Source organism: Budorcas taxicolor, chromosome 16 (assembly GCF_023091745.1).
Source record: "Budorcas taxicolor isolate Tak-1 chromosome 16, Takin1.1, whole genome shotgun sequence".
Lineage (NCBI taxonomy): Eukaryota > Metazoa > Chordata > Mammalia > Artiodactyla > Bovidae > Budorcas > Budorcas taxicolor.
Window position 1 is genome coordinate 16,602,568 of NC_068925.1, and position 16,299 is coordinate 16,618,866.

Here is a 16,299-nt window from a genome sequence, read left to right on the forward strand (position 1 = left end):
CAGTAAAAAAAAAAAAGATTAAATTTGCTTCTTGAACTGGCTAAGCAGAGGGAAAAGGACAATTCTGTAATGACAAAATTCACTGTGGTTGAAATTGAGCATGACATATTTAGGGAGGGGAACAAAGAGAGCCTAAATGGAGAATATATTTTATAGAGTACTGAAGCCTAGGTGGGTATTGTATGATTGTAAAGGGCTTTAAAAGTTAGGCAATATACATTTTATATGAAAGTTATTAGGTATTATACAATAAGAGATAAATACATTTTAGGAAGATTAGCTTGGAAGCACACAAATATAATAAAATGACAAAAAAAAAAAAACAGGTACAGGACCTCCAGGAGCTAGATCTTACTTTAATTGATACAGAAAGGGATGAGTTGATATTCATCATTATAGATAACAGGATAGTTGTGTTAGGAGAGAAGAAAATAAGGCCAGAGACATTCAGTTTGGAGAAATGCTTATCACACAAATGCAGGCATGTCAAAAACAATTCATACCATAATTGCATTCTGGTTATATGAATAGATGGACATTGGATTTGGACAAATTATGTTTTCTTTATTCAATTGAAAATATGATTTAGATATGAATAGTGTCACCAATAGAAACATTAAAATTTGATTAAAGTATTTAAATAACACAATTTCCTTTTGTTTTCAAGTTTTCGGTATCCAACAGAAACATTTTATTGTTTTATTTTAATTGAGGAGAAATTGGTTATGAGTTATTAAATTAAGATAATTTTGAAAATGTTTATCACACACTGAATATCAAGAAAATCATATGAAATGCTAAAGACAAATAAATGAATACAAGCAAGACCATTCACAATTTAGCCTTGAATATGCCTTTTTTAGCTTCTTCTCTTTTTTTGTTCTTAATTTACACATTCATGTGATATTTATTTTTGGTTTGAAATATTAGGGTCAGAGATGAATAGACCTATGAAGGAGAAGATAAAGCGGCCTCTCCATGAATATTTCACTTTTAGAAGCTTCTGTTTATATTATTTAGATTTTCAAATTTGGATTCATCATTAACATATTTCAAGACTAATAAAGGTTCAGAAGGTTTTCATGTGAAAACTTAAGCATAAACACTATAACCTGATTAAGGTACTTTATGATAATAAAACGGTGAAGTAAACAAATATATCTTCTCCCTCACAGCATGTATAATGTAATGAAGTATACAGACGATTGGGTAATAATGACTTGGTATAATGAATATTATGCTGGGTGAAAACAAGGGTGTTATAAATGCACATAGGAGAGACCATTGCATTTGTGTCAATATTCCTCAATTATACTACTTAGTAGAATGAACTTGCACATAATAAATACTTTCCAAGTTTTACTAACTTCTCATGTAAGTGATTCAATTGGCAAAATAGTTCAGTTTTTAATTTGGAGGAAATTAAATGTGGACTCTATTTTTAAAATAATATATTCCCTTAATATACAGTAAAATAATTGAGTTGTATTTCTCATATTTCACATCCTGAATGTTGCCTTTTTCTTTTCATATTTTATGTCATAAGATGGAAAACATATCTATCAGTTTTTCTTTAACTATACTATTAAATGCAGCACAAATGTGGACAGAGTGTTTCAGTTGCAGATTTTTCTGTGTATACTGTTCAATTAAATGAATTACAGTTTACTTGGCTGAAACTTTCTGGTTTGATGTTGTCCCACTTAGAACTTTTTGCTCTTACTGTTTGTACTTTTGGTGTTCAGTTCAGTTCAATTGTGTCTGTCTCTTTGCGACCCCATAGACTGCAGCATGCCAGGCCTCCCTGTCCATCACCAGCTCCCAGAGTTTACTCAGACTCATGTCCATTGAGTCGGTGATGCCATCCAACCATCTCATCCTCTGTTGTCCCCTTCTCCTCCTGCCCTCAATCTTTCCCAGCACCAAGGTTTTTTCCAATGAGTCAGCTCTTTGCATCAGGTGGCCAAAATATTGGAATTTCAGCTTCAACATCAGTCCTTCCAATGAATATTCAGGACCGATTTCCTTTAGGATGGACTGATTGGTCTCCTTGAAGTCCAAGGGACTCTCAAGAATCTTCTCCAACACCACAGTTCAAAAGCATCAATTCTCTGGTGCTCAGCTTTCTTTATAGTCCAACTCTCACATCCATACATGACCACTGGAAAAACCATAGCCTTGACTAGATGGACCTCTGTTGGGAAAGTAATGTCTCTTAAAAAATGTGCTGTCTAGGTTGTTCATAACTTTTCTTCCAAGGAGTAAGCATCTTTTTATTTTATGGCTGCAGTCACCATCTGCAGTGATTTTGGAGCCCCCCAAAATTAAAGTTTGCCACTGTTTCCACTGTTTCTCCATCTATTTGGGATGAAGTGATGGGACCGGATGCCATGATCTTAGTTTTCTGAATGGTGAGCTTTAAGCCAATTTTTTCACTCTCCTGTTTCACTTTCATCAAGAGACTCTTTAGTTCTTCCTCACTTTCTACCATTCCCACCAGAGATGCTCTGAGGGCTCAAACAAATCTTGTGCACACCAGGACCCAGGGACCCCACAGAGACTGAGACAGAACTGTGTTTGGGCATCTCCTGAGGAGGTATAGGTCGGCAGTGGTCTGCTGCAGGGACAGGGGCTCTGGGTATGTGGGTATGACATAAGTCCCCTCGAAGGAGGTTGCCATTAACCCCACTATAGAGCTGCCAGAACTTACACAGCACTTTTGGTGTTATACCCCCATATTGTCAGGAGTAACAATGACTGGGATATACTTTGAGTTCTGTCACTTACTAGCTAGTTGACTTTCTGCTGCTGCCGCTGCTAAGTCACTTAGTCATTTCCGACTCTGTGCCACCCCATAGACAGCAACCCACCAGGCTCCCCCATCCCTGGGATTCTCCAGGCAAGAACACTGGAGTGGGTTGCCACTTCCTTCTCCAATGCATGAAAGTGAAAAGTGAGAGTGAAGTCGCTCAGTCGTGTCGGACTCTTCGCAACCCCATGCACTGCAGCCCACCAGGCTCCTCCATCCATGGGATTTTCCAGGCAAGATTACCGGAGTGGGGTGCCATTGACCTTCTACAAGTTCTAATTAATTAAGCTTTTTACAATTCATATCTTTAAAGACAGATTGGGATAACAAGAGTCCGTACTTCAAGGTATAGTTGAGAATTGGGAGAGTTAATGAAATGCCTGTAAATGGACTGTGCACTTGACAAAACCTCGGCTAATATTGTCTTTAAAATATCACCTACATTTTCAACTGCTTCACTCACTTTTTCATCATCCTCCTACAAGGCGAAAGTTTAGTAGATACATGAATTCAAGTTCATAAAAATAAAACGTGTGTGTATATATGCATCTATAGGTTTATAGATATGTATCTATATACACATGTGATACACACACACACACACACACACACACACATGTGTGCTTATTCACTTCAGTTGTGTCTGACTCTCTGTGATCCCACGAACTGCAGCCCACCAAGCTCTTCTGTCCGTGGGATTCTCTACGCAAGCATACTGGAGTGGGTTGCCATGCCCTCCTCCAGGGGATCTTCCTCACCCAGGGACTGAACTCAGGTCTCCTGCAGCTCCTGCATTTCAGGCAGATTCTTTACCACTGTGCCACCAGGGAAGCCCATATATACATATACCTATACCTATACCTATACATATACATATACATATACATAAATGATGCTTCTTTGGGAGACTCATGGCCAAGGGAACTTTGACAATGATATCCTGTTTCTCAGGATGTGATATTATTTCCAAGAGTGAGACTATTGTGTGATGAGTGTGTCAACATGAGCCCCAGGTCCTGTTGTCAAGGCTGAGACGGACACAACCACAGAGCTGGAAGAGAGTGAGTGACAGGCTATTATTTGGCATCATTTGTCTGTGACTGTGCTAATAATCAGTTTATGACTGTTTAAATGTCTGTGGGCACTTAATCCCAAATTCTTATTCAGTTTAAAGTATTAGGGTTGAAGAAGAACAAATTTATGAAGGCTGAAATGAATAATGAGTGAAACGAATAATATTTAACTTCAAAAATAGACTGAAGTTGTGTTGTTTAGATTTTAAAATTCAGATCCACACTGCACAGATTTGGAAAGCCAAAAAAGATTAGAAGGTTGGAAAAAAGGACCTTTGAAATAAGATTATTAGCGCTCAAAGAGGATTTAGCTGTGAGAGAAGGTAATTGTTTTTGTATCAACATATGTTCTAATACCTCAGTGCAAACTGTCATGCATCAGAATGTATGTCCCAAATTTGAAAAATATTGTTTGTTCAGATTTTTGAGTTTCCAAATTAATACAGAGAAATTTGCACTTTCTAGAGGAAAATAGCATTTATAATAAAGAAACTGCATATGATACTATTTCTTTGAAAGGTTAACAGTAGTTATAATCGTCATCATAAGAGTAAACATTCACATTTATTTATCTTTTTTTTTCTGTGCACAAGCACTCTTAATGGATTTTCTTGCTATTTCCCTTTAATTCTTACAACAGCGTATATTTCATTCCAAATTCCATCTGACTCAAGGAAAATAAGGTTCACTGATATTTTAGCTCCCAAAAGATGATTGAAGTCAATAGAGTGGGCTGTAACTCAGGTGCCTAATTTTATATAATAATTTAATGAATAAACAGAACAGATTAAGTAAAAAAAAATAAAGTTTTCTTTTATCTTTGATGCTTTATCTTTGATGCTTTCCAGTATGACAATAAATAGATATCTTTCCTTAACTCATTTTTCCTTACTATTAGACACACATTAAAAATTAGATTTGGTTTGAGTCCTTTTTCATTGTAATACCTAGTACATATATATACAATTATGAAACTGTTGAAACTATGACTCTATGTATTTCTCAAATTGTAAAATGGGTTTAAATTTTACATCTACTGTTGAAGGATTAAAAATAACAAAGTGACTGGCCCATGATATGAGGGTAATTCAGTAAATAATTTATTAATGTAACTGTAACAGAGTAGAATTCTAAAAGTAGGCTTTAGGGTTTTGGTTTATTTCCCTGGTAGCTCAGCTGGTAAAGAATCTGCCTGCAATGTAGGTAACCCCAGTTTGATTCCTGAGTCAGGAAGATACACTGGAGAAAGGATAGATTACCTTTATTCTTGGGCTTCTCTGGTGGCTCAGCTGGTAAAAATCCACCTGCAATGCAGGAGACCTGGTTTCGATCCCTGGGTTGAGAAGATCCCCTGGAGAAGGGAATAGCTACACACTCCAGTAGAATTGCAAGAAGAATTCCATGGACTGTATAGTCCATGGGATCGCAAAGAGTTGGATGCAGCTTTCACCTTCACTTTTTGTTCTGTGTGTGTATGCCCAAAATTTCTCTTTTAGGGCTTGCAAATTTAGCATACATTGTGGACACAAGGCCCCAAATGTATATTAATTCAAAGCTGTCTGCTGCTATACAGACATTTTAACTTCTCTTTGTCTTCTTCTGGACATGTTCTTAAAGGTTCATGGCTAACTGGTATTTGTGTGTGTGAGTGCCCACTCAGTCATGTCTGACTCTGTGCGAACCCATGGACTGTTGACTGTTAGGCTCCTCTGTCCATGGAATTCTCTAGGCAAGAATCCTGGAGCAGGTTGCCACATCCTTCTCCAGAGGATCTTCCTGATCCAGGGATCAAACCTGTGTCTCTTGCATCTCCTGCATTGGCAGACAGATTCTTTACCACTAGCACCACCTGGAAAACCCTAAAGAGCCCCTAATAGCTAGTGTGGTTGTTAATTTTCATATAGAACAGTGTCTGTGTATATAACAGTTCTCTGAGACTGCATGTTTTATTTTAATTAAAATGAAATCCTATTGGTATAATACAAAGAGAAAGTGAAGTGAAAGTCACTCAGTCATGTCCAGCTCTTTGTGACCCCAAAGACTATACAGTCCATGGAATTCTCTAGGCCAGAAAACTGGAGTGAGTAGCCGTTCCTTTCTCCAGGGGATCTTCCCCACCCAGGGATCAAACCCAGGCTCCCTGCATTGCAGGCAGATTCTTTACCAGCTGAGCCACCAGGGAAGTCCATAAAGAGAAAGATAGTTGCTAAATATGTGCACGGGGCTTCCTTGGTGGCTCAGACAGTAAAGCATCTGCCGGCAATGCAGGAGACCCGGGTTCAATCCCTAGGTTGTGAAGATCCCTTGGAGAAGGAAATGTCAATCCACTCCAGTACTCTTGCCTGGAAATTCCCATGGACAGAGAAGCCTGGTAGGCTACAGTCTATGGGGTCACAAAGAGTCGGACACAACTGAGTGACTTCATTGACTCTTGCCTAAATCCGTTTGCCACTCTTTACTGCACACAGAATAAATTTAAAACCGAAACAAAATTCTGCCTGATCTGGCCACTACTAAGTTCACAGTCTAATACTGCATTGATATGCTCTCCGCTCCAGCTCTACAGGCTTTCATTTAGTTCCTGAAAACAAGACCCTTCCTACCCAGTCCTCTGTACATACAGCTCTTTTAGTGCAATGCTCTTTGCTTTGACCACACTGGCTTTGTCTTTGGGGCTGGATATTTTCAAAAGAGCTTCCTGGGCCCTGCTTCTAGGGATTCATATAATATGTCTGGAGTGGGGTCTAGGAATCTGTGTTACCAATCCCACTAAACACTGCTGATGGAAAGAGAATGTGAAAGGTGAGAGGTGTGAGTTTATTTGATTTGGGGCAAAATGAGGACTAATAGTCTGGGAGATAGCATTTCAGATAACTCTGAGAGCTGCTCTGAAGAGGTAGGAGGGGAGGTCAGTGTTATACATAATTTTAGATAAGGAAGTCCATGCAGTCAAGCATACATTTTGGCCTAAACTTGCTGCTTGTAATGAAGAACAGATGCCATCTTTAATGACTTTAGTGCTTTTCTACATATGAGGAGATGTAAGAGTTGGGCCTATAAAATCTTCTTTTGAAAATATCTAACTATCTAAAGGTCTGTTCTGCCAGTTTTTCCCAGAGCTCAGATGCCTCATTCCTGAATGAGGGGGGTCTTGAAGATCAGTGGCTGCAGTGACTAGTGACTTAGTCCTTGTAGAGGCAGATGGCAAGTGCCAATTTTTAGCTGGCAACATCGTTCAAAACTACAAGGCCAAGACAATATCTTCTTTGATATTCTTCATAACAACAATATTTTACTACTAGCATTTCATTCTTAGTGTTGCATTGTTGGCAGCTACCATGTGTGGGGGCTCTGTGACGATGCGATTTGTTACATCATTTCATCCTGACAATAGGGCAACAGGCAAACTGAGGGTGAGCTTCTGAGATTCAGAAAGCTGTACACATTCCCCAGCGTCATGCAGAATCAAAATCTGAACCAGTGTTTCTTTGAATTCTAAAGTCTTCTCTCAAAGAGACTAAAGTGGCTTGTCCCTAGTCACCAGGTAAAGTCTGTCCTAGAAATCCAGTGTTCATACTTCTGGTCTAGCGCTCTTTTGACACTCACATAATGTATGTTCTGTGGAGAAGAACAGATTTTAAATACACAGAGAAGGAATTCCCTGGTGGTCCAGCGGTTAAGACTTCGTCTTCCAATGCTAGAGGTGTGGGGTTTAATCCCTCATTGGGAGCTAAGATTCCCCTATGTCTCCTGGCCAAAAACACAAAAAATAAATAAATAAAACAGAAACAATATTGTCACAAATTCAATAAAGGCTTTAAAAAGGATCTACATTAAAAAAAATTCTTTCATGAAGAAAGAAAGAAAGAATGTTGTCGGTGAACAGAGACAACAGAACCAAACTTATGTCTAATCTCACCTTGGTTTGTACCTGATTTCTCAAATATAAACATGCTATAGGCTTTTAACTAATTATATTTTTTTTCCAAAAGTTTAACTTAACTCTGGAAGGTATTTTCTTTTTGTAACGCTATCACATAAAAGTTTTTTTTTGTTTGTTTTTTTAGAAATTAGTTTCAAATGCACTTACTTCCTGATAGATAAGGAGTTTTTAAACCCCTTGAATCACTTCATATCATTGTCCTTATCAATTCATTGACTTTAATACTGTCTTCCCTTTGTTCTTTCTTCTATACTTCTATAATCTGTATAGTTCCTTCACTTTAATTTATATTCTCTCCCTCCCTTTACTCCTTCTCTCCCTTTTCTTTCCTATTTCCTTTGCTTAGTAAATATTTTTTGAAGTGCTATTAAGTAATTATTAGAAACAATGCCACATGTTTGATAAAAAGCAACAAAGGATTTACTTGCCTGCCAGGAGTTCATCTTTCAAACTGCATCTTCCAAACCTAACCCCAGTAGACCCTAAATAGTTTATGTGAAAAAAAGTTATGTATGAGAATAAAAATATGGCATTACTTTGTTTTAATACTTAAGTATAAAAGAAAAGATTGATGCTTTTGAATTGTGGTGCTGGAGAAGACTCATGAGAGTCCCTTGGACAGCAAGGAACTCAGACTAGTCAATCCTAAAAGGAAATCAACCCTGAATATTCACTGGAAAGACTAATGCTGAAGCTGAAGCTCCAATACATTGGCCACCTGATGCGAAGAGCCAACTCACTGGAAAAGACCCTGATCCTAGGACAGATTGAAGGCAAAAGGAGAAGGGTGTGACAGAGGATGAGATGTTAGATAGTATCACAGACTCAATGGACATAAGTTTGACCAAACTCTGGGAGACAGTGAAGGACAGCGAAGCCTGGCATGCTACGGTCCATAGAGTCACAAAGAGTCAGACATGACTTAGCAACTGAGCAACAACATAAAAGAAAGGGAGTTTTAAAAAAATACTTCAGTAAAGTTCAGTCGCTGCTGTGTCCGACTCTTTGTAACCCCATGGATGCAGCATGCCAGGCTTCTTTAATGTGGAATATATTTCTCTTCAAAACTTTAAGTTTTAATTTTAAAACTACAGTTAAAGTTTAGTTTGTCAGAAAAAAAAAAGAACTACATGATCTTTTGGATAAAGTGAAAACCCATGTACAAACGTGAAGTTTGCTCCATTTTCTATTTTTTGAACACTGCCTTCACAAGGTTTTACAAGTAGTAATGAATAATTATTGAATTTTGTTACTTTAAAAATCTACTCCCTACCTATGAAGTAATTAAAGAAGTAAAAACATAGGTAATAGGGAATAAAGGACAAGAAACAGCAAGGAAGGAAACACACGTAAGCTCTTCTGTCCTAGGGAACAGGAGCTTTGACAGCATACTGAGTTATCAGTATTCATACATGACAAGCTGAAACCCACGAACCTTCAGTAATGCATTCCTTCAATAATGCATCTGTGGGGGATGTGAAAAGAATTGGAAAAGGCTGAAAGAGTCATTGCTTTTCTAAAGTGTCCAAATGAGTCTTTCTGTGATACCCTAGTTTTGTGAGCTCTGTCTATAGACTTGGGTCTATCTATTTCATTTTTTTGCTTTGTCCTTATGATTTGGAAACACAATGAGAGCTTACAGTAAGACATGGATTGGCTCAGAGAATTTATGCTTTGATTCTAGGGAAGAAAATATAGTGTTCAATCCAGATAGGGTATATATTTTATATGCTTTATATTTGATAGATATAAATAGGGCTACAGAGAGAAAGAAAACACAGAAATAAGGAAGAAAGAAAGAAGGATAGAATGGAAGGGAGGGAAAAGAGAGAAAGAGAAAAAGAAAGGAGGTAGCAAGGAGAGAGATTAATTCATTGAGAGTGAATTGATGAAATAAATATATCAGTAACTGCAGATAACAAGTCAGTAATAATTTCTGGATTCTGAGACTAAATACAGAAATCATGAATCAAGCTATTTCCTCAGTCAGAAAAAGAAAGTTTTTGCATATGTATATATATATATATATATATATATATATATATATATATATATATATTGCACAGCAAGAAAACAAGGAACCAGAGGAGAAGAGAAGAGATGCTTACATAGTTGTATGGCTAACCAAGTGCCAATCATTGCTATTTCATAACCCCTGGGCAGCCTCCTGGGAGAGTTTTCTAAGAACTTATTTTTAAAGTATCTTGGGAAAGTTAGAAATGATTTTAATAGGTGTAGTTTCCCAGTTAGTGTTTTTCAGTGCAAGAGACAATTAGGAGGAAAATATTTTGTGTTTTTGTTGAGCTTAATTAGGTTTTACCTTCTATTCCAGGTCTATAGAAAACAGTTACATTTAGGGACTCTGGAAAAGAAAAGTTTTTAAAATATACATTTACTGAGATTTTTATATAGATTTAATTGTGCAGATGTCAAGAATATGTTGTGTAACTCCACCTCCTGCATCTTGGGAGTTAGGTCTTCACAATGGTATGAAATATGAAGTTTAGTGCTTTAACTTTTCACTGAAAAATATGCACATTGAGAAATGTTCCTTTAATTTGTCTGCGGATTTTATCTAATATTCATTAAGTTTTAGAGCATTGTGATCTCCCAGCATTCTGCTAGGCCCAAGATCTAAAGCTGCAACCAAAGTATATATGATTTTGGCAAGTTGAATATTATACTTAATGGGATAAATGGAGTATAAACAAGTAAGTACATGATATAACATTTTAAGTGGAAAAAGGCACTATGAATAAAAATAAGTAAATATTATAAGTAGGAATAAAGGAGTTATTCAATTTATTTGGAAAAAAACAGGGAAGAGCTTCCTTAAAAAAAAAAAAGTGTTATATCACAATAGGAGAATGAGCAAGGACCAAAAATGAATATATAACTCTAATATTGTTCTGAATGTGATAATAAATTGTTCTGACTGATTATTTACACATTCATATCTATATTTTACTGCATACACAAATTATTTAAATGGTAGCAATGTAATGTCTAAAGGATTGGGTACAATATATACAATTTGCAGAAAACCTTTTATGTACTGAATAATCAACACTGGAAAGGCATAAAAACACCAAAAAATATACAATTTTTGGTGTCTACTGTGACACATGCTCTGTACAATAGTCAAAACACATGCAGCCAGGCTGAGGCAAACTATTTCTCACAAGAACTTAATATGGAAGATGTTACTAACTTTAGCACTAAGTCACTTGAGTCATGTTGACTCTTTGCCACCCTATGGACTGTACCCCTCCAGGCCCCTCTGTCCACGGGATTCTCCAGGCAAGAATACTGGAGTGGGTTGTCATTTCCTCCTCCAGGAGATCTTCCCTACCCAGAGAGCAAACTCCCATCTCTTGTCTCCTGCATTGGTAGATGGGTTCTTTACCACTAGCACTACCTGGGAAGCACTTTACTAACTTAGGTCATTCAACATTTCCATTATTTTGCAGCTAGTATGAGAAAGTAGCAAGATAAAAACAAAGAATTTTCTGATTACATAGCCACATGCTTTTTCCTTAATTATTTTACTTAGATTTTAAATACACTAAAAGAATTTGAATAATGTGGGAAAAGAAGAAAAGTGAGATCTTAAATTTGCATGAAGATTAGCCTGATTTCTAAATATAAATTTTAAAATGTTAATTATTCAAATCAAACCCATTCAACTAACACACTTAACCCTTATTAAAAGAACTTGTAGTTGGTTTTAATGAGATTTTTTTCAACAATTTTCTTGAGCAGCCTGGAAGGATAAAAATCAAACATGTTTTAATAATATTTTCCCTCTCAGTGGGTACTTGTTCTTTCAATGTTGATGGAACCCTAGGATTTAAATCCATTGATTGAATATTTAGAGTTGTTTTAATTTCATTTTTCACTTTCTAATTAGGATTCCTGCTGCATAGTGCTCTATGAAGCTAAGAGTGAATGAACGAACAATCGTCATTTATGCACTCTAATTCTACTGCAGATATTTAATGATAAAACATTTTATTTCCTTTTGTTGGATATCATTTCAAAACTATAACAAACCCAATTATATTCACAATCAGCTTCCAAGGACACTAATGAGATGGCATGCAATCTCTTCAGAAGATATTTTGTGCAGTTTTCCAGTTCAAATCAAATGTATCTATCTTTAATCTTATTCAATGATGAATGAAATATATACATAATTTAAATATATAAATATTATATAATTATATTTATATTTTTAAAATGGAGAACTACAAGGATTGTTTTTTTTTTTTTTTTAATCTCAGTTAAATAACTGACTGGAAATGTCCTAAGAACATACTAGTGAAGCTTTCAGACACAAGGTAACTTGACTGCAGGAAACACACACACACACACAAACGAATGCTTTTGTATTAATATAGTTTCCGTTTGTTTTCTGTCTTTAGAACTTCAACTTACTGGCTCACTCGCATCCAGTCTTTTCTCTACTGCAATGAAAACGGCCTTCTGGGCAGTTTTTCAGAAGAGACGCACTCCTGCACGTGTCCCAACGACCAGGTGGTCTGCACGGCCTTCCTGCCCTGCACGGTGGGCGACGCGGCCGCCTGCCTCACCTGCGCCCCAGACAACCGCACCCGCTGTGGCACCTGCAACACGGGCTACATGCTGAGCCAGGGCTTCTGCAAACCCGAGGTCGCCGAGTCCACCGACCACTACATCGGCTTCGAGACTGACCTGCAAGACCTGGAGATGAAGTACCTGTTGCAGAAAACCGACAGGCGGCTGGAGGTGCACGCCATCTTCATCAGCAATGACATGCGCCTCAACAGCTGGTTCGACCCCTCCTGGCGCAAGAGGATGCTCCTCACCTTAAAGAGCAACAAGTACAAGTCGAGCCTGGTCCACATGATCCTGGGTCTCTCTTTACAGATCTGTTTGACGAAAAACAGCACCCTGGAGCCCGTGTTGGCCATCTACATCAACCCCTTCGGAGGCAGCCACTCTGAGAGCTGGTTTATGCCTGTGAATGAAAACAGCTTCCCCGACTGGGAACGGACTAAGCTGGACCTCCCCCTGCAGTGTTACAACTGGTCGCTGACTCTAGGGAACAAGTGGAAGACGTTTTTTGAGACCGTGCACATCTACCTGAGGAGTCGCATCAAGTCAAACGGCCCCAACGGCAACGAAAGCATCTACTACGAACCCCTGGAGTTTATTGACCCATCTCGGAACCTGGGTTATATGAAAATCAATAACATTCAAGTGTTTGGCTACAGCATGCACTTTGACCCGGAAGCCATCCGGGACCTGATTCTGCAGCTGGACTACCCCTACACTCAGGGATCCCAGGACTCAGCACTTTTGCAGCTTCTAGAGATAAGAGACCGTGTAAATAAACTCTCCCCGCCTGGTCAGCGTCGTCTAGATCTCTTCTCTTGCTTGCTTCGTCATAGACTCAAGCTGTCTACTAGTGAGGTGGTGAGAATCCAATCTGCTCTGCAGGCGTTTAATGCCAAATTGCCAAACACAGTGGATTATGACACGACCAAATTATGTAGTTAACCATACATGTCAAGCACAACCCAAAATCTTGAAGGAGTTTTTACAGTGCTTTTGTGGAACAGTTTATGTTTGGAAGAGTACCTTTAAATTGTCTTTTCAATATCTGTCTTATATCCGTCAATAACATTGGATGGCAATTTACACACATGGACTTGCTGACAATGAATATATTATACTGCAGTTTTGGTTTCTGAATGAAATAAATACTGACACCAGTCTAGAAGACATTCTACTTTTTACAATAAATTTCATTTGTAATTTTATATGTTCCGTGGCAATGCTTTTGTGCATTACATCCTCTAGAGGGAACATAAAAAGATACCAATAAAATTTTGTAGCTGAACAGTTATTAAAAAGAAATGCTGTGGGATTCCTTTTTTCCATGAAGTGAGTTCTATTTTGATATAGCTTGTTAGAACCTGGGGAAAATTCCCAAGATTTTTTAATTGAAACATTTGACGGTTCCTTTCAAAAGCCTTTAGGGAAAACCCAACTAGGTAGAATGCCTAGGATTCAGTTGTATTTTTATGGTTAACAGCATAATGGCGGTGCTTTATTACCTATATTTATAAATCAGACACCATCATTATTAAAATAAACAGACAACTTATTTCTCAACTAAATATCCAAACATTCTAGCAAACACACAGAAAGTCACTGTGCTTATAAGCACATCATGGAGAAAGTAAAGCCTTCATTTCCTCAGCAACTTACTTTGTCATTCTCTTTCTACATTCTAATAACCAACAATCAGCATACTCTAAACACTCATTTTCATTTCAAGTACTAAAAGCCTAGTTATTCCAGTACTTTAGCAATGTCAATAAGATAACATTTCTAGAAATCATAAATTGTAATGCACTGGTATAAAATAAATGGTCAAATAACTAGTTCAAGTGTAAATAGACATTTTTTCCTCTCATAGAAACTAGTAGTATTAAAATACATTTTTAAGTGCAAATTCTTTCAACACAAACTATTTTTAGTCCAAATTTTTTGGTTGAAATTCCATATTACCAATAAGTAATATCAGATATGTGGGGCTTCCCAGGTGGCACTAATGGTAAAGAACCTGCCTGCCAATGCAGGAGACATAAGAGATGCAGGTTCAATCCCTGAGTCAGGAAGATCCCCTGGAGGAGGCCATGACAACTCACTCCAGTATTCTTGCCTGGAGAATCCCACGGACAGTGGAACCTGGCAGGCTACAGTCCATAGGGTCCCAGAGTTGGACATGACTAAAGGGACTTATCACATACACTTTTAGATATATAATTAATGTTTTTTATCTAATGAACTTAAGTTGCATTTTTGTTTAGATATATGAATGTGTTTGTAAAGAATGGTGATGATCATATCACTGCTCTTGTTTAAATATTTCATAAACATTTCTTATAATGTTAACCAACACTGTCCAGCCCAGGTTTCCTGTTGCGGTCATGAAGTTATTTCTCAGAGCACAAAGAAGAGAACCTATGACATGATTGAACATAGTAAGACTGATGATGAAAACATCCCATCCACATTCTGGATTCTTAAGCTGTTTGTTTAGATTCCAAAGCATTTTAAGAAAAGGTAGCTCAGACACAACATACCAATTCAGTCACCGTAAGTATGGTATAGCCTTCTAACCCTTGCCTGGATAACTGATTTTCTTTCTTTAATCATCTGATTTTTTTTTTCCCTTACTTTTACTATTATTAGTAAATCAACTGAAAATATACACAATTATTTAACACCATTTTTCTGATATCTTAGCAGATATACTTTTTATTTAATTCTGACAACACTAAGCTATAGATTATCATTCCCATTTTCTTGGTGGAAGAAAAACAAACAGAGGCTCAGAATGGTTTGTCAAATTCCCCAAGATAACAAACCAATAAGTTAAAAAATCAGCCTACCAACACAACTTTTCTGGAATGAATTGTCTTCTTTTCAATGTGCCACTGAGCTTTAAATGAACCATCCTATTTCTGTATTTAATCTCATTACATGGACAGGTTTATGGTGAAACAAGAATCGTTTATAAAATTGAGGTCTAAATCGTTATAAAATACATACCTTCACAGTACACTGGAGTAATTAAACAAACCAGAATGTATCATCCAAAATTGATCACCCACAAAATGACCAAGCTTATTGAATATAGATAGACCATATATTTAAAAAGACATTTGCTATAAAAGTCAGAATTGCAACTAAGACTTTTTCCAGAAGCATTTTGGAGGCCCAGATGTCCAAAGCCACTGATCTGAGAAACCACCTGAGCAATGTATGTGGTCACCAGTGGACTCAGAACAGCAACCATTCTTGGAACCTAAGCAAAATGTCAGCAATCCTACTTATTGTTCAGCTCACTCTGTGCTGACAGGCTTACGATAGAGAAGCTCCTATGGCTAAAGGTAAGGCTATACCTGGCTAGGGTGGCTAGGGGTTTATCCTGAGATTTGACATGTGTTGCCACATAAGGCTATTGAAAGATGATTAATCATCTTCATTCTGCCTTGGTAACAACCTCAGTGAATATTCAGTATCTCTGACTCCATTTTTCCCTTGAAAGTGGAAAAGTAATATGAATGTCTTTCTCTGACTATTGGGTCCTAACACATGAATAATATGAATACAATGTAAGTAAACCTACCAAGCAGATTCTAAAGCACTATACAGATTTAAAGGATAAGTGATCAACATCTTTTAATATTTATGTTTCTCATATGCTACCAGTAAATTCAACAAGCAATAGACAATATAAAATCTACTTAATTCAACATTTGTTTGTCAACATATGGGAAAAATGCTTTATGATTTTGAAAATTTTTAATAAAAATAATTTTACTCAAAATCTTACTTAGACCAAAAATTGAAAAATCATATTTTAAAAGACAGCATTTGATTTCTTTTTTGATATTTCTAATGTAAGCTTCTAAATT

At 37.1% G+C, this 16,299-nt stretch overlaps 1 protein-coding gene across 1 annotated transcript in view; it reads left to right on the top strand.

Annotated features, from left to right (window-relative positions):
* The window catches only part of BRINP3 (BMP/retinoic acid inducible neural specific 3), a 458,463-nt gene extending 445,097 nt beyond the window's left edge, over nucleotides 1–13,366 (top strand). The window contains exon 7 of the mRNA XM_052654055.1: nucleotides 12,250–13,366. Within this exon, the coding sequence (XP_052510015.1) occupies nucleotides 12,250–13,366 (1,117 nt within the window). The remainder of the gene's footprint in view (nucleotides 1–12,249) is intronic.
* Nucleotides 13,367–16,299: the final 2,933 nt, after the last annotated feature.